Source organism: Oncorhynchus nerka, linkage group LG11 (assembly GCF_034236695.1).
Source record: "Oncorhynchus nerka isolate Pitt River linkage group LG11, Oner_Uvic_2.0, whole genome shotgun sequence".
Taxonomy (NCBI): domain Eukaryota; kingdom Metazoa; phylum Chordata; class Actinopteri; order Salmoniformes; family Salmonidae; genus Oncorhynchus; species Oncorhynchus nerka.
The window spans coordinates 72,576,660-72,602,659 of NC_088406.1; the positions used below are offsets into that span (position 1 = coordinate 72,576,660).

The 26,000-nt window shown below is 48.1% G+C and overlaps 1 protein-coding gene and 1 pseudogene across 1 annotated transcript; one reads left to right on the plus strand and one right to left on the minus strand.

Moving 5' to 3' along the window:
* Positions 1-59: 59 nt before the first annotated feature.
* Positions 60-15,989, minus strand: LOC115121886 (SWI/SNF-related matrix-associated actin-dependent regulator of chromatin subfamily A member 5-like; annotated as a pseudogene).
* Positions 15,990-16,092: 103 nt separating this feature from the next.
* Positions 16,093-25,721, plus strand: LOC115137501 (ubiquitin carboxyl-terminal hydrolase 38-like). Its single transcript, XM_029673831.2, is given in 13 exon segments — positions 16,093-16,179; positions 16,316-16,506; positions 17,056-17,791; positions 18,465-18,600; positions 18,756-18,885; positions 19,651-19,752; positions 20,347-20,505; positions 20,732-20,925; positions 21,117-21,216; positions 21,338-21,444; positions 21,911-23,279; positions 25,053-25,158; positions 25,161-25,721. Coding segments are annotated over 11 exon segments (3,141 nt in total). The 5' UTR covers positions 16,093-16,179; positions 16,316-16,506; positions 17,056-17,109; the 3' UTR covers positions 25,217-25,721.
* The last annotated feature ends 279 nt before the right edge of the window (positions 25,722-26,000 follow it).

Here is a 26,000-nt window from a genome sequence, read left to right on the forward strand (position 1 = left end):
GGTATACATACATACAGGTATCGGTACATACATACAGGTATCGGTAGATACAGGTATCGGTACATACAGGTAACAGGTATCGGTACATACAGGTATCGGTACATACAGGTATCGGTAGATACAGGTATCGGTACATACAGGTATCGGTACAATCAATGGAATGTGATAACATAACCAACAGGCATAAATACATTTCTCGTCACCTCAAGTACTAGTAAAAAAGGGTAGAAAACTAAAACAACAAAAAGAAAATTCAACTAAATCAGCGCAGCTGCAGTATGTCAGTTAGTCCCTACTAGCAGGCCTGTGAATAGAAGGAATACAACAGGGAGAGGGGGATACCTAGTCAGTTGTATAACTGAAATGTGTCTTCCGCATTTAACCCAACCCCTCTGAATCAGAGAGGTACGGGGGGCTGCCTTAAATCGACACTAAGAACATAGGTTCCCTCCTGGAATCTTCTAGATAGAACGACACGCTATAGTGAAGAAAAGTTCAGTCCTCTTGGGTTTTATACAGTAAATCATCATCATGTATCACCACGGTAACCCGTACAAAACAAACAGACGCTACGACTACTATACTGCTGTCTGCCGCTGCCCTCATTCTGACCACCACCGCCTCACAGCTTTAGCTTTTTCCTGCGGCCTCCTCGCGGGTCTGGGGTCCCTTCTCCCTTACGCTTCTGAGCCTGAGGAAGTGTGGGATGAAGAGGAAGACAGAAAAGGAGTGTCAGCTCAAATGATCATAAAAATCGTCACTTCATACAATAACGTCTGCTTACAATGGAATATTGGTTTAGACAAGACTATATAGTGGAAAAGAACATTGTGTGATATTGTTATAGAGATAGAGGACTGCATGACCAGAGAATTCAGTGATGGGCAGGAAGTGGAGCGTTGTGATCTTACAGAAGACTGACTCCGTGGTCCTTTCTTCTTCTTCTCTGCCTTCTCCCTCTCCTCCAGCTCCATGTTCTCTCGTTCAATCAGGGTGATCAGGGTGTTGCATCGCCTCTGGAGCTCCTACACACACAAGTATACAACCACAACTCTTGAAATGTGTAATGTTTTGAATGAATGGTTATCATGTTACTGAAGAAGTAAAGACACATTTCCATCTACAGGTTGTACTCTATTGATTCTACAACAAAGTTGTACTTAATTCCACTGTCGGCCCGGGGCCACTTCACTCACCATGGCGGTCCTGGACTTGAGGAACCAGTCGAAGCGAAACTGGGGTGAGTTGCGGATGCACTGGCGCAGCTCGTCGTAGACAGACTCCTTTTCGAAGCCCAACTTGTGCAGCATGCAAATGAGGAAGCGGTCCTCCTCCTCCGTGTAGTTCTTCCCCTTGTTGGTGCCGTACGAGATCCTCAACTGGTGGAACGGCGCCTTGTAGCGACCAATCTACAACGAGGGAGAGAAAAGATGTCCTTCAGGGTGTATGGTAAGCCTCTGGTAGACATGATCAAACACCAGCTCCAGACACATTCCTTCATAAGGGTTGGGAGGGCCCAGACACATTCCTTCAGAAGGGTTGGGAGGGCCCAGACACATTCCTTCAGAAGGGTTGGGAGGGCCCAGACACATTCCTTCAGAAGGGTTGGGAGGGCCCAGACACATTCCTTCAGAAGGGTTGGGAGGGCCCAGACATTCCTTCAGAAGGATTGGGAGGGCCCAGACACATTCCTTCAGAAGGGTTGGGAGGGGCCCAGACACAGACCATTTCAGAAGGGTTGGGAGGGCCCAGACACATTCCTTCAGAAGGGTTGGGAGGGCCCAGACACATTCCTTCAGAAGGACACATTCCTGGGAGGGCCCAGACACATTCCTTCAGAAGGGTTGGGAGGGCCCAGACACATTCCTTCAGAAGGGTTGGGAGGGCCCAGACACATTCCTTCAGAAGGGTTGGGAGGGCCCAGACACATTCCTTCAGAAGGGTTGGGAGGGCCCAGACACATTCCTTCATAAGAAGGGTTGGGAGGGCCCAGACACATTCCTTCAGAAGGGTTGGGAGGGCCCAGACACATTCCTTCAGAAGGGTTGGGAGGGCCCAGACACATTCCTTCAGAAGGGTTGGGAGGGCCCAGACACATTCCTTCAGAAGGGTTGGGAGGGCCCAGACACATTCCTTCAGAAGGGTTGGGAGGGCCCAGACACACAGAACATTCCTTCAGAAGGGTTGGGAGGGCCCAGACACATTCCTTCAGAAGGGTTGGGAGGGCCCAGACACATTCCTTCAGGGAAGGGTTGGGAGGGCCCAGACACATTCCTACAGAAGGGTTGGGAGGGCCCAGACACATTCCTTCAGAAGGGTTGGGAGGGCCCAGACACATTCCTACAGAAGGGTTGGGAGGGCCCAGACACATTCCTTCAGAAGGGTTGGGAGGGCCCAGACACATTCCTTCAGAAGGGTTGGGAGGGCCCAGACACATTCCTACAGAAGGGTTGGGAGGGCCCAGACACATTCCTTCAGAAGGGTTGGGAGGGAGGCCCAGACACATTCCTTCAGAAGGGTTGGGAGGGCCCAGACACATTCCTTCAGAAGGGTTGGGAGGGCCCAGACACATTCCTTCAGAAGGGTTGGGAGGCCCAGACACCCAGAACATTCAGACACATTCCTTCAGAAGGGTTGGGAGGGCCCAGACACATTCCTTCAGAAGGGTTGGGTTGGGGGCCCAGACACATTCCTTCAGAAGGGTTGGGAGGGCCCAGACACATTCCTTCAGAAGGGTTGGGAGGGGCCCAGACACATTCCTTCAGAAGGGTTGGGAGGGCCCAGACACATTCCTTCAGAAGGGTTGGGAGGGCCCAGACACATTCCTTCAGAAGGGTTGGGAGGGCCCAGACACATTCCTTCAGAAGGGTTGGGAGGGCCCAGACACATTCCTTCAGAAGGGTTGGGAGGGCCCAGACACATTCCTTCAGAAGGGTTGGGAGGGCCCAGACACATTCCTTCAGAAGGGTTGGGAGGGCCCAGACACATTCCTTCAGAAGGGTTGGGAGGGCCCAGACACATTCCTTCAGAAGGGTTGGGAGGGCCCAGACACATTCCTTCAGAAGGGTTGGGAGGGGCCCAGACACATTCCTTCAGAAGGGTTGGGAGGGCCCAGACACATTCCTTCAGAAGGGTTGGGAGGGCCCAGACACATTCCTTCAGAAGGGTTGGGGAGGGCCCAGACACATTCCTTCAGAAGGGTTGGGAGGGCATTCCTTCAGACACATTCCTTCAGAAGGGTTGGGAGGGCCCAGACACATTCCTTCAGAAGGGTTGGGAGGGCCCAGACACATTCCTTCAGAAGGGTTGGGAGGGCCCAGACACATTCCTACAGAAGGGTTGGGAGGGCCCAGACACATTCCTTCAGAAGGGTTGGGAGGGCCCAGACACATTCCTTCAGAAGGGTTGGGAGGGCCCAGACACATTCCTTCAGAAGGGTTGGGAGGGCCCAGACACATTCCTTCAGAAGGGTTGGGAGGGCCCAGACACATTCCTTCAGAAGGGTTGGGAGGGCCCAGACACATTCCTTCAGAAGGGTTGGGAGGGCCCAGACACATTCCTTCAGAAGGGTTGGGAGGGCCCAGACACATTCCACATTGGGAGGGCCCAGACCTTCAGAAGGGTTGGGAGGGCCCAGACACATTCCTTCAGAAGGGTTGGGAGGGCCCAGACACATTCCTTCATAAGGGTTGGGAGGGCCCAGACACATTCCTTCAGAAGGGTTGGGAGGGCCCAGACACATTCCTTCAGAAGGCCCAGTCAGAAGGGGGAGGGCCCAGACACATTCCTTCAGAAGGGTTGGGAGGGCCCAGACACATTCCTTCAGAAGGGTTGGGAGGGCCCAGACACATTCCTTCAGAAGGGTTGGGAGGGCCCAGACACATTCCTTCAGAAGGGTTGGGAGGGCCCAGACACATTCCTACAGAAGGGTTGGGAGGGCCCAGACACATTCCTTCAGAAGGGTTGGGAGGGCCCAGACACATTCCTTCAGAAGGGTTGGGAGGGCCCAGACACATTCCTTCAGAAGGGTTGGGAGGGCCCAGACACATTCAGAAGGGTTGGGAGGGCCTTCAGAAGGGTTGGGAGGGCCCAGACACATTCCTTCAGAAGGGTTGGGAGGGCCCAGACACATTCCCCAGACACAGGGTTGGGAGGGCCCAGACACATTCCTTCAGAAGGGTTGAGGGCCCAGACACATTCCTTCAGAAGGGTTGGGAGGGCCCAGACACATTCCTTCAGAAGGGTTGGGAGGGCCCAGACACATTCCTTCAGAAGGGTTGGGAGGGCCCAGACACATTCCTTCAGAAGGGTTGGGAGGGCCCAGACACATTCCTTCAGAAGGGTTGGGAGTGGCCAGAGGTTTTCACAACTATATCAATCATCTGATCAAAATAAAAGGTATTGGCTCCCCAATGTTGTTCTTGTTAATGATGACCTCACTGAAATGGCTTACCTTTGTGTCCAGTGCTTTCTTGATGCTGATCCTCCTCTGGATGCGGGCCTCTCCCCTCTCGATCTGAGCCATGATCTTCTCAATGTCCTGCAGCTCGTTGCAGCGCTCCCAGAACACAGCTGTGTGTGTACACACACGTTTAGATCATAATACTCTAGATCTCTGTCATACACTTGGGAGTAATGTCCACTAGCTATATAAGAAGTAGATTGATACAGTTTCTTCTTACCGGAATATTCCATGACTTCCTCTGGGGTTTTGCCCTCCACCTCTCTGGCGATGTTCTCGATGTCGTCTCTCCCCCACTTCTCATTGGCTTTGATGAACTGGTTAAAGTCACGCTTGTTCCAGATGGTGAAGCCCTTGGAGAGATCGATGACAGTTTGTAACGACACTAGCCACAAACGCTAACATTTGTCTCTACTTTGTAGTTAAAGCCATTGAAGAGTAATCTCAACTGAACTATATGTAGTTCTATAAATATGACATTGAGTAGGGCACTATGATGAATGTCTAGAGTGTTTAAGTTGGAGGTCTTGTTTCAGCCAATTACCTGCGAGAGGAGGTTCTCCTTCTCCTCCAGCTCCTCCTCTGATAGGCCCTCGGCCTCGTCAATCTTGGCCTGCTCCTCCTTCTGGTGCTGAGCCGAGTTGGGCAGTTCTGGGTTACGAGGAACCTGGAGAAAATGTACATCACATATACACTTAAACACTCAACAGATACATCCCATTCTAAACTAAACCGACTGTGTTGGTTTCAAACCAGAGGAGACAAAATGGCCACCGTCTGTTGGAACATTATCATACTGACAGCATCATAATTGACCACAGAGGAGGCTGGTGAGGAGAGGACGGCTCAAACACATATACCATTCCAGCCATTACTATGAGCCCATCCATTAGATTTTAAGTGGCACCTACCATCACTGATGTACCAACAGTTACACTAGTAACAGTACATGTTGTACCTTGTAGCCGATAGTCTTCCTATAGAATAGGATCTCTTTCTCCAGCAGTTCAAACAGCCTTGGGGGGAAGAACTGGAAGTCCTGCACATTGGGCTGCTTAGGTGGACGAGGAGCCTGGAAGAGGAGAACAGCAGTTTTATTCATGGAGAAAGATGGTCTGGAAGAGGAGGACAGCAGTTTTAGTCATGGAGAAAGATGGTCTGATTCATTCCACACAGCTATCCCAGTGGCGTGCGTATACATAGCCAGAGGCCGGCGGTAGTGAGGCTTACCTTGGGTGCTTTAGGCTCGCTGACACGCAGGGCCTCTCTGAAGTAGGCATCCACTGCGTAGTTGGCCTTCCTCTCTCTCTTGGGTGGCTCGATCCAGTTGGTGACCACCTTCTTCTTTCCCTGTAGTCCTCTCCTTCGAAGGTGTACACACTGTTGTCGGACTCCATGGTGAAGTTCCTCAAGGAGCTCTCGCCCATGGTGTTCATCTTCTCCTTCAACTCCATGGTCTGTCAGATACAAACACACAGCAAAGCGTTAGCATCTAGCCACACATTGCTAATATGTTTGGCCTCTAGATACTGCCATATCAACCCACATATAGCAATGCTAATGCTATCACATATTATATAAATGATCTGAGTGCAGATAAATGCTAATGCTAGGCCCAATGCTAGCGCTAGGCCCTTGTCCGTCTGTGTTCTGACCTTCTTCTCGCCTCGCTCCAGGATCTCGTCGATGTCATCGTCGGTGATGTCGCTCTCCTTGGAGGCGAAGACGTGCGTGGCGCCATGCCGGATGATAGACAGCATCTCGTCCTTCCCCAGCTTGTTGGCATTGGGATCCACTAGCCTTCCTGCAGAACAGACAAAGTAGACACAGACAAGTCAGCCAGTTGCATTACCAAGGCATTGACTTCAATAGTGTAGGTTTGAAACTGGGAAGAGGAGATCCAAAATGGCCACCGGTGCAGTACCTTGCTGGATGACAATGGAGTCCAGTTGGAGCTTCATCTCGGCCCGCTCCACGATCCTCTCCTCTACTGTGTTTTCCGTGATGAAACGGAACACGCGCACCTGCTTCTTTTGACCAATCCTGTGAGCTCGGTCCTGAGAAGAAAAGTTAAATGAACCAATCAGGTAAGTGTCTAACAGTTACCAGGTAGAAGCATCTTGATCAATTAAGTTACTGGTGAGAGATTCTATTGAATGTAAGCTCACTTGTTGTGATATGATTCAAACTAGGGGAAATTGAACATGTTAAATCTGTAGGGCAAATTCTAATTAAAGTAATAGTAAAATGTCATATAAAAGACTGACTAATTAGTCCACTAACATGGGTGAATGAGAGGTACTGACCATGGCCTGTAGGTCGACCTGAGGGTTCCAGTCTGAGTCGTAAAGGATGACCACGTCAGCTGTGGCCAGGTTAATACCCAGCCCTCCGGCCCTGGTGCTCAACATGAAGATGAACTTAGGGCTGTCCTCCTCATTGTACGCGTTGATGGAGATCTAGAGGAATATGGGAAATGTAGTGTTAAATGAAGTGTGTTCAAACTGCAACGAGTCAAATTGTTTGAATTTACAAGCCATTTATTAGCCTGGTCCCAGATCTGCGGGTGCTGCCCTGTCAACTCCTATGGTCAATGGCACACCAAGGCAGCACAAACAGATCTGGGACCAGGGTAATAAGCCACTGCCGTTAATGAGATCCAGGAGTGGGAGTCATATACCTGTCTCTCCTCGTGGGGCGTCTGTCCGTCCAGGCGACAGTAGCCGAAGTTGCGCCACATGCAGTAGTCCTCCAAGATGTCCAGCATCCTGGTCATCTGGCTGAAGATAAGCACACGGGAGCCTGGGAGAGGAGTTCAAAATGGCCACCAATCAATCATCCACCATGCCTACATTGCTGCAACTTTAACATAGTAGTTTGAGTCACAAAAAGTCTGAAATAGCCTTTTCACAACACAGTCTCCATATCAACTTTAGAGTTGAAAGGGCCAAAGAGCCATCAAACAGGCCATAAAAACACCAATTTTGTAACTGGTCTTAGAGGGGAGTCTTTCGTCCACCCACCCTGAGCCTTCATCTTGGGCAGCAGCTTGTCAAGGACGGCCATCTTGCCGCTGTTGACGGCCAGGTGCAGGTCGGTGGTGTAAGGCGGGCCGGGCTCGGCCCCATCAAACAGGTATGGGTGGTTGCAGCACTTCCTCAGCTGCATCAAGACGTTGAGCAGGCGCATCTTGTCCATCTTCCCTGCAGAGTTCAGGATGTCTATGTCCTTCATCAGGATCTTGGTGTACCTGAGGAGAGACGGGACACTGTTTTCAAATACACATTATAGTGCATGGGGCTGAAGAATTTGTTTGGAAGGGAAAGGGCATACGTTGACTGTGTGTGGGCTACTCACCATTCTCTCTGCATCTTACTCAGCCCCACGTACATCTTGATCTCTTTCTTAGGCAGCAGAGACTTCTCCACCTCATTTTTGATACGACGCAGCAGGAAAGGACGCAGTACCTACACACACGTACGCAGAGAGAGAAGAACCAATGAAAGGTAAGGGCCCCATAACACTATTTGATAAAAACCTACATGGATACATGTTTAGTTCATTAGGATCCCCATTAGCGTTGAACATGCAGCAGATACTCTTCCTGGATCCACAAAAAACAGTTATAGACAAGAACAACATAAAATGTTATACATTGTCAAGGCACCAAGAGATGACAATACTATTTACTCACTATTCATATATACACAGTACACATTCATACAGTACAGTTAAATGGAAGGAAGTGTTTCAGATACTTACAGTGTGAAGACGTTCCACCAACTTCTGATCCCCCAGGCAGTTGTTGGTGTCAAACCACGAGTCAAAGTCCTTCGAGAGAAAAACAAAAAGTTAAATCCATATTTTCAGGGCCCTTTAAATAAGTGAAAAATAGAGAATATTGTTATTTTCACTAAGTGTTACTAAGCCTATTCTTAAAACTGTAGTATTAATGGAGGGAAATTGTCTGTGTGTTCAACAATTTGTTCCCCCCGGGTACATTACAGTTCATCCTGTTTTATCTGCCTCTTACCTCTGAGGAGTTGAAGACGTCTGGCAGCAGGAAGTTGAGCAGGGCCCAGAGCTCGTGGAGGTTGTTCTGCAGTGGGGTGCCGGTTAGCAGCAGGCGGTTGGTGGTCTTGAATTCACGCACTATCTCTGACAGCTACAGCGCAAACATACTCGGGTCAGACAAACCATCTAAGAGTCTTTTGTGAGTTGAGCCCATTGACGTTTTGTTTGTCTATATACACATTTTAAATCTCATATTTACATTTATTCAAATATGTATACAGTGTGTGTGTGTGTGTCAACTTTAGAAGCTCCCTAACCTTTGACTTCTCGTTCTTGATCCTGTGGGCCTCGTCGATGACCAGGTACCTCCAGTTAAACTTCTTGAACACGGCCTTCTCTATGATGAGCATCTCGTAAGAGGTGACACACACATCCCACTCCCCTGGCAGCAGCACATCTCTGATCAGGGCATTCTGGGGAAAAAGAGGGTACAGGGTTATCAGCAACATCACCAGTCTAACGCGCGTTGCAACTGCTGTAGTACAAGTTACTGAAAAATGACTAACTTGCATTGGATTGCATGAATATCCATTATCCATTTGTCGCAGGAAATCTACGTGTTACGTTTTCAGTTGCAGAAGGAGATAGAGATGAACCGACTATTTCCATGACAACATTTCTTCCCATATGGAACATTGAAAACACATAAGCCTCAACACTGTCCCACAGTCACCACCCAATGCTTTCCAGTTGAGCTACAGCAATCAACATGTCCTGTTCATTTTACATCAGAGAATTCATGTGGTCTGCTGCTGCTCATAGCTCACCCTCTGCTCTCGGTCTCCGATGAGGCAGACTGCTTTGAGTGAGGGGACCCAACGTTTGAACTCGTTCATCCAGTTGTACAGGGTGGACTTGGGCACCAGCACCATGTGGGGCCCGGGGATGCTCCTGTAGTGCTTCATGTACCCCAGCAGAGAGATGGTCTGCAGGGTCTTACCCAAACCCTGAAGACAACAGGCAAGGTGAGAGATATATAAATATATATATATTTTAAAAAAGCACAATAATTTACACACACACACAGATCAAGAGATATGCATGTAGAACTACCGGACAATCCAAAAAGGTAATATTTTTCACATTATTTTGAAATGAGAACCTACCATTTCATCAGCAAGGATCCCGTTGATTCCATTCTCGTACAGAGAGATGAGCCAGTTCAGACCACGGACCTGGTAGTCTCTCATTGTACCCCCTTTTACAACTGTTGGGAGATAGATACAGCACAACATACTCAGTATTGCACAAGTTTGACATACTTACCGTTCAAATATGGACTACAGTAGTCCCGGTCAGGACTTTGCTACATGAAAGATGCACTATGCAGAAGCAATTTCATGGATGCTAAAATTGTAATAGTTCACCTAATTTCAGTTTGTGACAAAACAAGCAAGTTTAGTGTAGAGAATCTTTGTACCATCTAAACGGCTGTGAAATGTATTTTCCATAACATTTTGTACTTTCAGCTGTTTGTACAAAACCGAAAGTAAAAATTTGCTAAACTTAACCATGGATAGCATAGAAAATGAGTACCTAGAACAGATCTACCGCATCTTAGACTTGCGTTCAATGAGAACGACAGATCTATAACACGCATTTATATGAGAATTTGGTCGGGTCGCCCAAGTAGTTATATATTGTAGCTCTAATGAGTAAAACCATGTGACTGCTTACAGGAGGGAGATTCGTCGAAGCGGGTGCAGACGTTGGTGGTCTTGCTGCTTTCGCTCAGCAGCTCTTCATCCTCTTCCTGCTCTGTGCGACGATGACGGTTACTGTCAAAGAGAGAAAGGGGCACCCGCAATTCATCAGAGACAGCATATCAAATGCCCCACACGTACACCCAATGTACTCCCACGGAAGACTGACGAATCATCGGGTCAAGTTGTTCTGAGTGTCGTGTTGTATACTCACTCGCCGACCGAGAGGAGATTCTGTTTCTCGTCCTTCTTGACACGAGGGCGCCCTGGCTTCATCTTGAGCGGGGAGGTGGGGGTCTTCTGGGCCGCAGGTTGGATGAAATGGGCAAACACCTCTGTCTGCTTCAGTAGGTACTCAAATCTGTTGGTCCGGTCTGATGCCTACACACAGAAAAGCAGTGAAACTTTGTGAGCAACAAATTACGCTTACAACCGGATATACTGTAAGTCACTGTTGTGACTTACAGTATACTGCGAGCGGTCGCATCCGAGCGCTTCGGTCTGCAGGTAGTATAACTTTTCATTACATTTCATTATAGTACAACGGTTTGATTTGTCTAATCTTAGCAATTTCTTCTTAGCTAGCTACATAGCCGTCTTTGTATCAAAGATAATTGCGTAATTATCGTATTTTGTCGTCCTAACGTAGTCTACACTGCTATCTGCCCAGCAGCTAGCCAGCTAGCAAACGTCCACCGTCTTCCGAATAGCAGCACTGTAAAAACTATTACACTCAACTGAACGACTTGATTAGTGTAGTGTTAGCTAGCTACATAGTTGTCTTTGCTGTCTTCGTATCCAAGATAATTGTGTAGTTTAGAGTGTGTAGTCTTAGAGTGATTATCTTAATTTACCGAGGTTAGCTAGCCAGCTATTTGTCGTCCTTAACGTAGGAGACACTGCTAGCTAGCCAACAGCTATCCAACGTCTACCGAATAGAACTTCCTCACTCAACAACCCGGTCGCATTCGCTCCACAGGTAGTATCACATTTTCATTTCATTTCATTACAGTACAACGGTTTGATTTGTTTGATCGTAGCTAGCTACATAGCTAGCTACATAGCAGTCTTTGTATCAAAGATAATTGTGTAGTCTAGAGCGATTTCCTAGGTTAGCTAGCCAGCTATTGTCGTTCTTTTAACGCAACGTAACGTAATCAACACTGCTAGCTAGCCAGCTAGCCCCCGAATAGCACCACTGTAGAAACTATCACACTCAATGGAACGACTTGATTAGTGTAGTGCCAACAACGCAGCCACTGCCAGCTAGCCTACAAAGTCAACAACGCAGCCACTGCCAGCTAGCCTACTTCAGCAGTACTGTATCATTTTAATCATTTTAGTCAATAAGCTTAACTTTCTGAACATTCGAGACGTGTAGTCCACTTGTCATTCCAATCTCCTTTGCATTAGCGTAGCCTCTTCTGTAGCCTGTCAACTATGTGTCTGTCTATCCCTGTTCTCTCCTCTCTGCACAGACCATACAAACGCTCCACACCGCGTGGCCGCGGCCACCCTAATCTGGTGGTCCCAGCGCGCACGACCCACGTGGAGTTCCAGGTCTCCGGTAGCCTCTGGAACTGCCGATCTGCGGCCAACAAGGCAGAGTTCATCTCAGCCTATGCCCCCCTCCAGTCCCTCGACTTCTTGGCACTGACGGAAACATGGATCACCACAGATAACACTGCTACTCCTACTGCTCTCTCTTCGTCCGCCCACGTGTTCTCGCACACCCCGAGAGCTTCTGGTCAGCGGGGTGGTGGCACCGGGATCCTCATCTCTCCCAAGTGGTCATTCTCTCTTTCTCCCCTTACCCATCTGTCTATCGCCTCCTTTGAATTCCATGCTGTCACAGTTACCAGCCCTTTCAAGCTTAACATCCTTATCATTTATCGCCCCCTCCAGGTTCCCTCGGAGAGTTCATCAATGAGCTTGACGCCTTGATAAGCTCCTTTCCTGAGGACGGCTCACCTCTCACAGTTCTGGGCGACTTTAACCTCCCCACGTCTACCTTTGACTCATTCCTCTCTGCCTCCTTCTTTCCACTCCTCTCCTCTTTTGACCTCACCCTCTCACCTTCCCCCCCCTACTCACAAGGCAGGCAATACGCTCGACCTCATTTTTACTAGATGCTGTTCTTCCACTAACCTCACTGCAACTCCCCTCCAAGTCTCCGACCACTACCTTGTATCCTTTTCCCTCTCGCTCTCATCTAACACTTTCCACACTGCCCCTACTCGGATGGTATCGCGCCGTCCCAACCTTCGCTCTCTCTCCCCCGCTACTCTCTCCTCTTCCATCCTATCATCTCTTCCCTCTGCTCAAACCTTCTCCATCTCCTGATTCTGCCTCCTCAACCCTCCTCTCCTCCCTTTCTGCATCCTTTGACTCTCTATGTCCCCTATCCTCCAGGCCGGCTCGGTCCTCCCCTCCCGCTCCGTGGCTCGACGACTCATTGCGAGCTCACAGAACAGGGCTCCGGGCAGCCGAGCGGAAATGGAGGAAAACTCGCCTCCCTGCGGACCTGGCATCCTTTCACTCCCTCCTCTCTACATTTTCCTCTTCTGTCTCTGCTGCTAAAGCCACTTTCTACCACTCTAAATTCCAAGCATCTGCCTCTAACCCTAGGAAGCTCTTTGCCACCTTCTCCTCCCTCCTGAATCCTCCCCCCTCCTCCCTCTCTGCAGATGACTTCGTCAACCATTTTGAAAAGAAGGTCGACGACATCCGATCCTCGTTTGCTAAGTCAAACGACACCGCTGGTTCTGCTCACACTGCCCTACCCTGTGCTCTGACCTCTTTCTCCCCTCTCTCCAGGTGAAATCTCGCGTCTTGTGACGGCCGGCCGCCCAACAACCTGCCCGCTTGACCCTATCCCCTCCTCTCTTCTCCAGACCATTTCCGGAGACCTTCTCCCTTACCTCACCTCGCTCATCAACTCATCCCTGACCGCTGGATACGTCCCTTCCGTCTTCAAGAGAGCGAGAGTTGCACCCCTTCTGAAAAAACCTACACTCGATCCCTCCGATGTCAACAACTACAGACCAGTATCCCTTCTTTCTTTTCTCTCCAAAACTCTTGAACGTGCCGTCCTTGGCCAGCTCTCCCGCCATCTCTCTCAGAATGACCTTCTTGATCCAAATCAGTCAGGTTTCAAGACTAGTCATTCAACTGAGACTGCTCTTCTCTGTATCACGGAGGCGCTCCGCACTGCTAAAGCTAACTCTCTCTCCTCTGCTCTCATCCTTCTAGACCTATCGGCTGCCTTCGATACTGTGAACCATCAGATCCTCCTCTCCACCCTCTCCGAGTTGGGCATCTCCGGTGCGGCCCACGCTTGGATTGCGTCCTACCTGACAGGTCGCTCCTACCAGGTGGCGTGGCGAGAATCTGTCTCCTCACCACGCGCTCTCACCACTGGCGTCCCCCAGGGCTCTGTTCTAGGCCCTCTCCTATTCTCGCTATACACCAAGTCACTTGGCTCTGTCATAACCTCACATGGTCTCTCCTATCATTGCTATGCAGACGACACACAATTAATCTTCTCCTTTCCCCTTCTGATGACCAGGTGGCGAATCGCATCTCTGCATGTCTGGCAGACATATCAGTGTGGATGACGGATCACCACCTCAAGCTGAACCTCGGCAAGACGGAGCTGCTCTTCCTCCCGGGAAGGACTGCCCGTTCCATGATCTCGCCATCACGGTTGACAACTCCATTGTGTCCTCCTCCCAGAGCGCTAAGAACCTTGGCGTGATCCTGGACAACACCCTGTCGTTCTCAACTAACATCAAGGCGGTGGCCCGTTCCTGTAGGTTCATGCTCTACAACATCCGCAGAGTACGACCCTGTCTCACACAGGAAGCGGCACAGGTCCTAATCCAGGCACTTGTCATCTCCCGTCTGGATTACTGCAACTCGCTGTTGGCTGGGCTCCTGCCTGTGCCATTAAACCCTACAACTCATCCAGAACGCCGCAGCCCGTCTGGTGTTCAACCTTCCCAAGTTCTCTCACGTCACCCCGCTCCTCCGCTCTCTCCACTGGCTTCCAGTTGAAGCTCGCATCCGCTACAAGACCATGGTGCTTGCCTCACGGAGCTGTGAGGGGAACGGCACCTCAGTACCTCCAGGCTCTGATCAGGCCCTACACCCAAACAAGGGCACTGCGTTCATCCACCTCTGGCCTGCTCGCCTCCCTACCACTGAGGAAGTACAGTTCCCGCGCAGCCCAGTCAAAACTGTTCGCCGCTCTGGCCCCCAATGGTGGAACAAACTCCCTCACGACGCCAGGACAGCGGAGTCAATCACCACCTTCCGGAGACACCTGAAACCCCACCTCTTTCAGGAATACCTAGGATAGGATAAAGTAATCCTTCTCACCCCCCTTACTAGATTTAGATGCACTATTGTAAAGTGGCTGTTCCACTGGATGTCTTAAGGTGAACGCACCAATTTGTAAGTCGCTCTGGATAAGAGCGTCTGCTAAATGACTTAAATGTAAATGTAAAATTAAAACTGTAAATGAACATCTAGCAGTGTGCCATTACCACTTTCTCCTCATAGGCTGGCGCTGTAGATGAAGAGGGGTCCTCATCTTGGGCATCCTGTCCGGCTTCAGAAGACTCCTCCTTGCTTGCCTCTGACACATCATCCTTTTCCTGGAAAAGAGGAATGCAATGCCACTTTCAAAACAACTAAGAACTCAGAAATCTCAGACTTCTGACCTAAGTGGCTTCAAGACAAGTGGGAACTCGAAAAAAAGAATCTCCGACTGGGAAAAATATTTTGAACGGAATTCTAAGTCTGAAACTTGGGCATCGTTCTAGAGCAGTGTTTCCCAACCCTGGTCCTCGAGTACCCCCAACAGTACACATTTGTATTGTAATCCTGGACAAGCATACCTGGTTCAACTTGTCAACAAGCCCTAAATGAGTTGGGTGAGGTGTGTTTGTCAAGGGGCTACAACAACGAATCTGTTGAGGGTACTCGAGGACCAGGTTCGGGAAAAACTGCTATAGAGCTCCGACTTCCCAACCTGAAGATCACTGACGTCACGACTTGACTGGGACTTCCCAGTTGTCTTAATGTGAGATAAGCTGCACAAGAATACATAGGATCGAATGCAGCGTCAAACAGATGTAAACAACTGCTACAATAGTATAGAAACCCTTGATGCGTATTAAAATAAAGTGTATTAGCTGTAACGTTAGCTAGCATAGTTAGATGAGTGTTTATGAAACAGGCTAGCTGATAGATCTACTATACAGTACCTCGAGACACACTCTCCGGGAAGATGGGTCGGAGCTGTCGATTAACGTTAGCTAACGACGCTAATGCTAGCTAGCTAAACAACTCGAGCTAGCAAAGACAAAGTTTGAGATGGCTCGATTTGGAAGTCACAAAGGACATATGGTTGATTTTAGCCTAATCTAAAAGTTGTTGAGACATTTTTTCTAATGATGGGCTCAGAATTTGTATTATTATTATTTTGTTCAGGCTCACCTCCCCTCCTCCGGTTTCTTCAAGTTCAACTGCTTGCTCTTTCCGCAGCTCCACGCCGTTTCCAGTCTCGGACATTGCTACCGAATTTCTTCCTCGATTTAAACAGATCGTCTGTTTATTCGATTACTTCGTCCGCCTATAAATGGCAGATATGGTTTTCAAAAACTTTATTTCAGAAAATACGCTGCTATAGTCCTACTGTTTATTATGAAAGAGACTGGCTGGCTACAAGTGATTCATTCGCTTAGCTTCCTTTCCCCGCTACCCGCGTTCACAAAGGTTCCGCTTTGTCTCGCGATACTTTGTTAGCGAGGCTGCGTGTTTCCCCCCCCAAAATGCAAAAACTGCACAAATGTACTTATAACCCATCTGCTACATCTACCAGTCCAAATGCTATGCCTATCCAATGGCTATGAGCTCAGTTACTGCGTAAAAGAGGTCCGTGGAATAATACATTTCGTTTTAAGTCATTACAAACCATTGTCAGTATGTTTATATTTGTATTTAAACAAACCTGTAATTCTCAAAACGTTTATATATTTTATAGATGCCATTTTCCTTCTTTATTAAACAGGCAATGAGATCGTCAACAGCAGAAGACTCCTAGAAAAATTCATGGTCCATCGGAATGACGTTTCTGCAGGGCTTTTAAATCAGCTGATTTTATAAGTCAAAATAAAAGATGAATGAGCTGTCAACAGGCGACTAATGTCAACTGGCATTTTATTATATTTTCATCGGATGCTGGTGTTATGAATTATATTGGTACGTGATGTTTGGGAAGATACATTTCCGCTAGCTAAGTTAGTGACATCTCCGGCCTGCTTTGTTGCAATACCATACACAGCTAACGTCATGCTAGCATCGCTAGCTAGTTTGTTAAAGAACGTTTTAACTAGCTAGATTACGAAAAAATAGTTTATTATCCACACATGTTTTATTTGTGCATCAATGCTTTTAATCTCAGGTAATTTGAATTCGATAACATGCTGCTTGTGGTTACTCTAACTAGCTCAATGTGGTAACTTGTTTAGCTATCTAAGTTAGCTAGCTTTGTGATGATAAGGCAAAGCATGATGCTGTGTTGTTTTTGTTTACCTGTGGCTAGCGTCATAGCCTTGTGATATTGCTATGCTTATATACATTTTCAACAATGGTAAAAACGATTACAGTTGGTTATTTACAAGTTGTTGAACGAATCATACGTCTAGCTAGCTAGCTGTGGTGAACATGCCAAGAAGAAATGGAAAGCTAGCCAGAATAAGTAACTGGTCACTAATGGTGGTTGATGTCCTGCTCGCTCTCGTCTTTTAGGTGTGGACTGCTCCCTGATCGTTCCCCTCACAGCTTTATAGATCGCCTGCCATCATGGACAAGATTCTAGAGGGGCTGGTCAGCTCCTCTCACTCAGTCCCGGTGAAGAAGGCCATCGTGAAGAAGGTAGTTGAAGCCGCAGAGAAAGAGGTCACGGCGGAGCAATGTCAGGCCCTGTACACCCTCACCACTCGCCTCATCTTCTTGGGTGAAGACGCCTTCCAAAAACAGGTTGGCTTCCAGGTGCTGGAGGCCTATGCACGCTACCACCGTGCTGATTTTGAGATCTTCTTCAGCAAAGACTTTGTCCTGGGCCTGTTACAACAGGGCTACGGTCCCCTGGACCGCAAGGACCCGGCCATGGTCAACTACATCCATGGCTGCCTGCGGCTGCTGATCAGCTGCCCCTCTGTGCTGGATATCTTCTCCATCATCCAGACAGAAATCCTAAGGATGGTGTGCGAACGCCCTGAGCCAGCCCTGTGCGCCCGTCTTGCCACCATGCTCTCAGACTTCGTACAGTGCATCCCCCGTGAGAAGGCGGCCATTTTGTTCTGCCAGCAGTTGGTGAGGACCATTGGGTACTTCCACTGTCCTGCCAGCCAGGAGCGGGAGCTGAGGGAGTACGTGGACCAGGTGACCAAGGTCAGCACGTTGCTGCAGAACATCTGGAAGGCGGAGCCGGTCACACTGCTGCCATCTCTGCAGGAGGTGTTCGCTATAATCTCCTCCACTGGTGAGACTGAGGGAGGGAGCACCACACACAGTCACAGATGAGCACACACGCACAAATTGCACTGTATGTGTCTATGCATCAATGCCCCATACAAGTTGGGGCGGCAGGTAGCCTAGTGGTTAGAGTGTTGGGCCAGTAACCGAAAGGTTGCTACATCGAATCCCCGAACTGACAAGGTAAAAATCTGTCGTTCTGCACCTGAACAAGGCAGCTAACCCACTGTTCCCAGGTAGGCCGTCATTGTAAATAAGAATTTGCTCTTAACTGACTTGCCTAGTTAAAAAAAAGTTTTATAAATCCTTTGAACAAAATTAGCAGTTTCAAATACAATGTCAATTTTTACTGTACAGAAGTAAAGTACACTATAGTATTTTCTAATGCAGTCACCAATTTGACTACCTTCGCCCACCTATGGAAAAACTAGGAATGTCAGGCTTGTTAACACATGCTTGAGACTTGGAACAGTAACTTCTTTGTCATTTTAATGATCCAGGGTGGTGGAGAGATCATGCACCGCTCAATATCAGACTTGCATTGGGTCAGTTGGTTAGGGTAGAGGTTGTAAACAAGACATTTGAATACAATTGGGACATATTTCATAAGCTGTGACCCCCCCCCCCCCAAAAAAAAACCATCAGTCAATTATACTCAACTTTTTATGTGTTCTGCACAGACCCCTCCTTCGACCCCTCCATTGCCCTAGCCAGCCTGGTCCAGCACATACCTCTCCAGATGATCACAGTTCTCATCAAGAGCCTTACCACCGACCAGAACGTCAAAGACACCAGCATGACTCAAGCACTCTGCAGGTCACTGGGTGCCTTTACTGTGTTTTTTCATTAGCTAAACTGAATAAAGGAATCCGTTGTATTTGCAGTGTGTATACTAGATGAGATCTAGTGATTTAATAGAGCTTTTCTGCCCTTATTTACTGTTCTCTGCATCTCTCTCTTTCCTTCCTCAGGATGATTGACTGGTTGTCCTGGCCTCTGGCCCACCATGTGGAGATGTGGGTCATTGCCCTGCTGAAGGGGCTGGCTGCGGTACAGAAGTTCACCATCCTCATAGATGTCACCCTGCTTAAGATTGAACTGGTGGGTAGTGTACTGACCATTATTACCTCAGCAGGGAGTGTCAATGCACCAATGAACTAAGATGGTAGATACACATGGTAATAGCAAAGACAGTACAGTATGAAGATAGGCAGAAACTGCTTCTCCAATAGAAACCCCCGATCACACTTGTAGGCGACGTTGGCAAGCTAAGCCCACACGCAGAAACACGTCATCGTGTCGAACGGTCGTCTAGCGCTGAACTGTGCATGTGCAGACCGTTAAATAAAAAGCACTCCTTCGATATAAAGTAGTATTTGACAAAAATGAAAACTTGTCACTTTCACGAGGTTGGAGTAATAACATTTTCAACTACTGAAGACATTGGCTGGAATCTAAGCTGTAGCTTTAGATTTTAAGACGAGTCACAACTGCAGAACAATTTTTCACTTGACGTATCAAACCCCGGCCTGATCTGTTTCGCAAGCGTTCCCGGAAGTCTTGCGATGTTGCGCCTCTGGGTTTAGAAACTCTATGGTGATGGCATCTATAACTACAGAGTAACTTCAGTTAGAACTGATGAATAGATGATCACATGAACGAAAATGTGTTCCTGTAGTTTGGTCAGTATGGTGTCTAGCTGTATCACTTCTGAATTGTGTGTTTCTGTGTCAGTGTGTGTACAATACATATGCTGTATGTTTTATCTTTGTGTGTAGGTGTTCAACCGTCTGTGGTACCCCATCATGCGACAGGGGGCCCTAGTGGTTCTCTCCCATATGCTGTATGTTTTATCTTTGTGTGTAGGTGTTCAACCGTCTGTGGTACCCCATCGTGCGACAGGGGGCCCTAGTGGTTCTCTCCCATATGCTGCTGAGTTTCCAACACTCTCCTGAGGCCTTCCACTTGGTAAGAAACACACAATACAACTCGTTCTATTGCGCACCGCATGTCTTTCCCTCCCTCATTCCCCCTATTTAGCTGAAATACCTTCAGGCTCCATTAAACTCCATTTCCCAGAAGTACTCTCCTCTCAGCAGGGCTCTTCCACTAATGAGGTGTGAAGTGTTTAAAGTCCTTTAGTTGACCGGTGGTGGTTTCATCTGCCATGATTGTCAATTCATTTTAAAAGGTTGATTACATTTAAGTCAGTGTGACCCCCCCCCCCATGACAAAAAGGGAGGTTTAATGTAGCATGTGAAGGTTGATGTTTTTACCAGTCACTACATCAGTGTGTTTAGTGCTATTCTACTGCTATATGCAGTGCCTAGTTTCCTACACTGCACCTTTCCACCTTGTAACAGATGTGATGTGCATATGACCAAGAACATCATGTCTACCAGCACTGACTTTGCTGATGAGGATAAATTGACGTACCACGACTGTGATGTGTTGGTTGTCTCACCTAGCTATCTTAGGATGAATGCGCTAACTGTACGCCTGCTAAACGACTTTAATGTAGATGTTTGTCTACAATACGTTCAATCAACGTGTGTTCCCCAGGTCGTGCCACACATAGTGGACCTGGTTCAGAGTCTGAAGCATGACGGCCTGCCCACCAGTAAGGCTTTCCTGCTGCACTTCACAGAGCTCGTCCACTGTATGATGTACCAGTACTCTGGCTTCCCTGACCTCTACGACGACATCCTGGAGGCCATCAAAGTAAGACACCTTGACAACGAGTGATCACACGAGTGTTGCCCTTTTTTTAATGTATCAAACATTTACTGTCCTTTATATTATGATCCACCTGACAGGGGGGGTGGTAGTAATGTCGTCATTATTGAAGGATAGTCCTTTAAAATTCGGACAGTGTACAATACTATGCAGCTCATGTATAGTAAACAGGGTGTATGGAGTGTCTGAATGCTGTCTCCCTCCCCTCTAGGAGCTACCTGGGCCCGGTGAGGAGAAGATCAAGCTGGTTCTGAACCAAAGTGCCTGGACGTCCCAGTCCAACTCGTTTGCCTCAGGCCTGCTGAGGCTGCCGGGCAAGTCTGAGACGGGCAAGACTGGCCTCATCAACCTGGGAAACACCTGCTACATGAACAGTATCATACAGACACTCTTCTCAGCCACAGAGTGAGTAGTGGATTTAGTACACACACAACTACACGTTGCATTTATATTGAGTTGACCGCATGGTTAACAAAGCTGTGTATATACATTCTGACTTGAATCCTCTTCACAATAGAATGATATAATGCTGCAATATTTATGCAGGAAGTTCTTATGAAATGCCCTGCACGAACCCTTCTATGGTCCTGTCCCAGTTTCAGGAGGCATGTCTTATCGTTATGTCTGAATGATGCCACTGCCAACACACTGATGAAGAAACTGCAGCTCCTCTTCACCTTCCTCTCACACACCCAGGTTTGTCTCCCGCTGCTGTTAGTGGCCATTTCAATGGAAATGACTATGGATCCATCCCTGACGTTTCACTTGGTGTGTGTATTCGGTGAGTGATTATTCAGTTTGTGTGTCTCTCCTGCAGAGGGCAGCGTACGCCCCCAGAGTCTTCTTTGAGGCGTCTCGGCCCCCCTGGTTCAATGCAGGATCCCAGCAGGACTGTTCTGAGTACCTCCGCTTCCTCCTGGACAGGTAGTACACCATCTAGTAGACTGCTAGAGCACCCTACAGCTCCTTCCTACTGGACAGGTAGTACACCATCTAGTAGACTGCTGGAGCACCCTACAGCTCCTTAGTACACCATCTAGTAGACTGCTGGAGCACCCTACAACTCCTTCCTCCTGGACAGGTAGTACACCATCTAGTAGACTGCTGGAGCACCCTACAACTCCTTCCTCCTGGACAGGTAGTATACCATCTAGTAGACTGCTGGAGCACCCTACAGCTCCTAAAACCTGTATGACTCCAGGTACAGATGGAAAGAATGTATGTATAAATCTAGTGTTTTGAGAGAAGGATTTTAAGAAGTTAAAGAATTCATGTTCACTCGAATGGGTGTTATTGAAAAGGACAGCTCCATTTATTATGCTGTTACATTCATTTGCATGTTGTATTTTTGGTTGAACTTTCTCTTGTCTCCTTGTGTTCTGTTGCCAAGGTTACACGAAGAGGAGAAAACCATCCAGGTTCTCATGACAGCCAAGCCAAATGTCTCCCCTGGCAACGGACCGAGTGACAACACCGGGGGTGAAACCTCTGCGGAGGATGCCAGAGTGTCACCCGTGGCCCCTGTGGAGGGGAAGTCCGAGGGGAATGATGAGAGGACGCTGATTGAGAGGATGTTTGGAGGCAGGCTGAACACGGGTATCCGCTGTATGACATGCAACAGCGTCTCGGAGAAAGAAGAACCTTTCACTGACCTATCCCTGGCTTTCTGTCCCTCCTCCACCTCCAGCCCTCTTCAGACCGAGGGCCCCTCAGAGGAACCCCGGGGCCCCTGCCAGGGGGCTGTCAACGGGGGTAGCGAGGCTCCCGAAATAGGCCCTTCTCCCAAACCCGTCACGGCCTCCACCACCGGCGTCCATTTTGTTCCAGGGTCCAGCGAGCCACCGCTGTCTGTTCCTGACCTGGTGGACTACTTCCTGGCGCCAGAGATCCTGGACAAGGAGAACGCCTACTTCTGCCAGAAGTGTGGCTCGCTGCAGCGGGCAGAGCGGGGGATGAGGGTGGTGGCGGCGCCCGAGTACCTCATCCTCACGCTGCTGAGGTTCTCCTACGACGCCAAGTGCCACGTGCGCCGCAAGATTCTGGACAACGTCACCATCCCGCCGCTCATGAGACTGCCTGTGCACGCCCCTCCACCCAAACACTCTTCGTCCTCTTCCTTGCCACCATCTTCTCCACTCCAAGTGGACTCACCCGAGAGCAGCGAAAACCTGGCCAAGAAACTGAAGCCGTCGCAGAGAGAGGAGGAGGAGACTGGGCTAGAGGGCGACAACGGGATGGCAGGAGGAGAAAGTGAGGTAGGGGTGTGGCCGGCGGCCCGGTTCGTTCCCTACGTCCTCAGCTCTGTAGTGATGCATTCTGGGATGTCGTCGGAGAGTGGCCATTACTACTCCTACGGCCGCAACCTCAATGGGGCCGACGGAGCCCAACACCACCTAGCCAATCCCCTCGCCCTGGGGGAGGAGTCTGGGAACGGGCAGACTGAGCCCATCGCACTCACTTGCTCCGGGGCGACTCATCCCAAACAGGAAGTGGAGGTGTACGGAGGCCAGGCGGCCGGGGATTGGCTGCTGTTCAACGACAGCAGGGTGACGTTCACTTCGTTGGGGTCGGTTCAGAACGTCACCAACCGTTTCCCCAAGGACACGGCCTACGTGCTGATCTACCGGAAACAGGATGTTACCAGGGGGCAGACCAGTACCGGGGGAGTGACGGCCAACGGCATGAGACTGGGCTCTGAACCTCCGCTGCAGAAAGAACTGATGGACGCCGTCACCAAGGACAACAAGCTCTTTTTACAGGTGAGAGAAGGGGTGTGAGGAGGTGAGTGAATGAGGAGTTACAGTGGTGAATGAGGAGTTACAGTTACAGTAGTACAGTGAATGAGGAGTTACAGTGTAGTGGATGAGGAGTTACAGTGTAGTGGATGAGGAGTTCAGTGTAGTTGTTCCAGTGTAGTGGATGAGGAGTTCCAGTGTAGTGGATGAGGAGTTCCAGTGTAGTGGATGAGGCGTTTTCTGTTTGCTCGTGTTTATCCAAGGGCTCTACTCAATTTCATTTACAGTATGTTCATTTTTGGTTTGAAACCTTAAAAAAGGAAATCGTCTCTTTAGTTATCAGTGCATTTTTTGTTTCATCGAATGAACTCTTAAATTGGTGACGTGTAAGCAGCCTCTTCCATTGGCTTTACAAGTAGGACAAGCCTCACCTTTGACCCCCACCCTCTTAACCACTAGAGGACAACAACCATATTATAATAACCTACTTTTATCTCTCTCCATGACCAGTTTTAGATAACAGGGTAGCAGAAGGGGGAAAAGCCGATTCACTCCAACCAATTATCTCTATAAAAAGCCCTCCAGTCCCAACCTGTCGGCGCATGTCATTTCTGTCACTAAATACAGGCCAAGGAGGGGTGACGCAGCCATTAGCATAACCGTTTAGTGTGATCCTGACCTAAATGATGCATTAGGCTATGCTAATGTATTGGCCCAGGGAAGTGGAATGTGTTCACTTATGATCACGCTAGCCTCCAATAACCTTCCTCTAATTGCTTGATTAGCATGGGACGCTGAGGTGCATGCGTATTTACATTTTAGTCATTTAGCAGACGCTCTTCTCCTGAGCAACTTACAATTAATGCATTCATCTTAAGATGGCTAGGTGAGACAACATATCATAATAGTATCAGTACATTTTCCCTCAACAAAGTAGTTATCAGCAGGGGTGCAACTTTCACTGGGGACGGGGGGGATATGCCCCCCTTACACATTCTGAAATAGCATTTTTGTCCCCCCCAGTTTTATCATTGGAATGTGATACAAAACAAGGCAACCATGTGCTTTAGGAACATGCGGACGCCTCTGAGCAGTCGGTAGGCTGTTTGGCGTGTTTATCTGACTGGATACATTTTTTTTTTTAATATATAAATTATGTCCCCCCCACTTCTAAAACTAAAGTTGCGCCCCTGGTTATCAGCAAGGTCAGTGATGGTGGGGAAAATAAGTTTTATTTTTTTGTGGGAGTGGCATTGATATGTCAGACACGTTTCCATATTCTTCATGGTATTTCTGGTAATGTCAAGTCACGCTTTGTTCTTCTCTTTTGGACTTTTTTTGGAATTTGTCCTTTCAATTTGTGCCCATGTTCAAAATTTAACAGGACCCTGTTTTCCATGTATCCATTGATGGGATTAAAGTAGTTCAGAACCAGCTTTGATCAAAACATGTTGCAAGTATTCAGAAAGCCAACCATACACATGTTACACATTTCCTTTGTGCTTTCAAGATGCAATTAGTCAAGTGAAATTTCATGAGTCGTTAATCTCTAAAAAAATAAGTTTCAACCACACATTTGCAGTAACCACAAGAGGACAGCAGAGCTGCATTTTCTTGCTCAGACAGAATACCCAAACTCCTGGGTCATGCTCATTAGGACAGGTAACATTTTAAACCGTTCTGCAACGGAAAATTAAACTCCAGGTAGTCCCTGCTTGTTTCTGTTTTCTTCCATTTGTCCCTAATGAACGACCCTCTGAACAGTGTTTAATGGTCCCGAACTCCTTTGTCCAATAGGAACAGGAGCTGAACGCACGGACCCGAGCTCTCCAGGCGGCCTCTGCCTCCTGCTCATTCAGGCCCAACGGACCAGATGACAACGAACCCCCGGGCAGCTGTGGTCCCTCGGGGGAGGAGGAGGAGGTGGGGGGTTCAACACTGTCAACAGACTGGTCTTCTGATGGAGGAGGGACTGGGAAGAATGAGTGAGAGACAAGTAAATATAGCACTGAAAGACCACTGGACTCTATATATGAGAGACATGCACAGAGAAGTCTGGTTGGCTACTCATCCAGTGGATGGTAAAGCACATATGAACGTAAAGAGAGAGAGGGAGAGCGCTGAAGATCTTGGAGGGAGCACTTGAATACAACTCATAATGTACACGCCCACATGGACTTAAATCCAACACAACACTGAACTCAACCTTACAGTGAGGGTCTTACCTCTCATGTCTGGCTCTGTCATTTTATTTTCATCCATAACTCACAACTTTCTGCCTCGGGACAAGCTAGACCTCAACCTCTTCTGTTTTGCATGCATTTCTCTTTTTCTTTTTCAAGCGGTGGGTTTGATTTTTGATAAGGAGATTCATTGATGTGTACTTGTCTTAAGACATTTTCATATGCAATAAAATGTACAGATATGGGTGTGAAAGTATATTCAATAAACATGGAATATGATCAACTAATTCCATGAATATTACAAAAAGTACAAGATGCGATTAATCTTTTAATACAAAATTTGTGTATTTTGCGTGAAAACAATTGCATGCTGAACGTTTGACAAGTTTTTAAGTGGGGTTATGGTTACTAACATTGACTCTTTTAATTAAGTTATTCATTCAGGGATACTTTTTTTTGTGCAGATTTTGTGCCTTTTGTTAGATATTAAACCAGATTTTACAAAAGAATTTGACTGGAAAGATACAAACCTCAGCCTTGCTGTACAGTGTTTTAAAGTGAT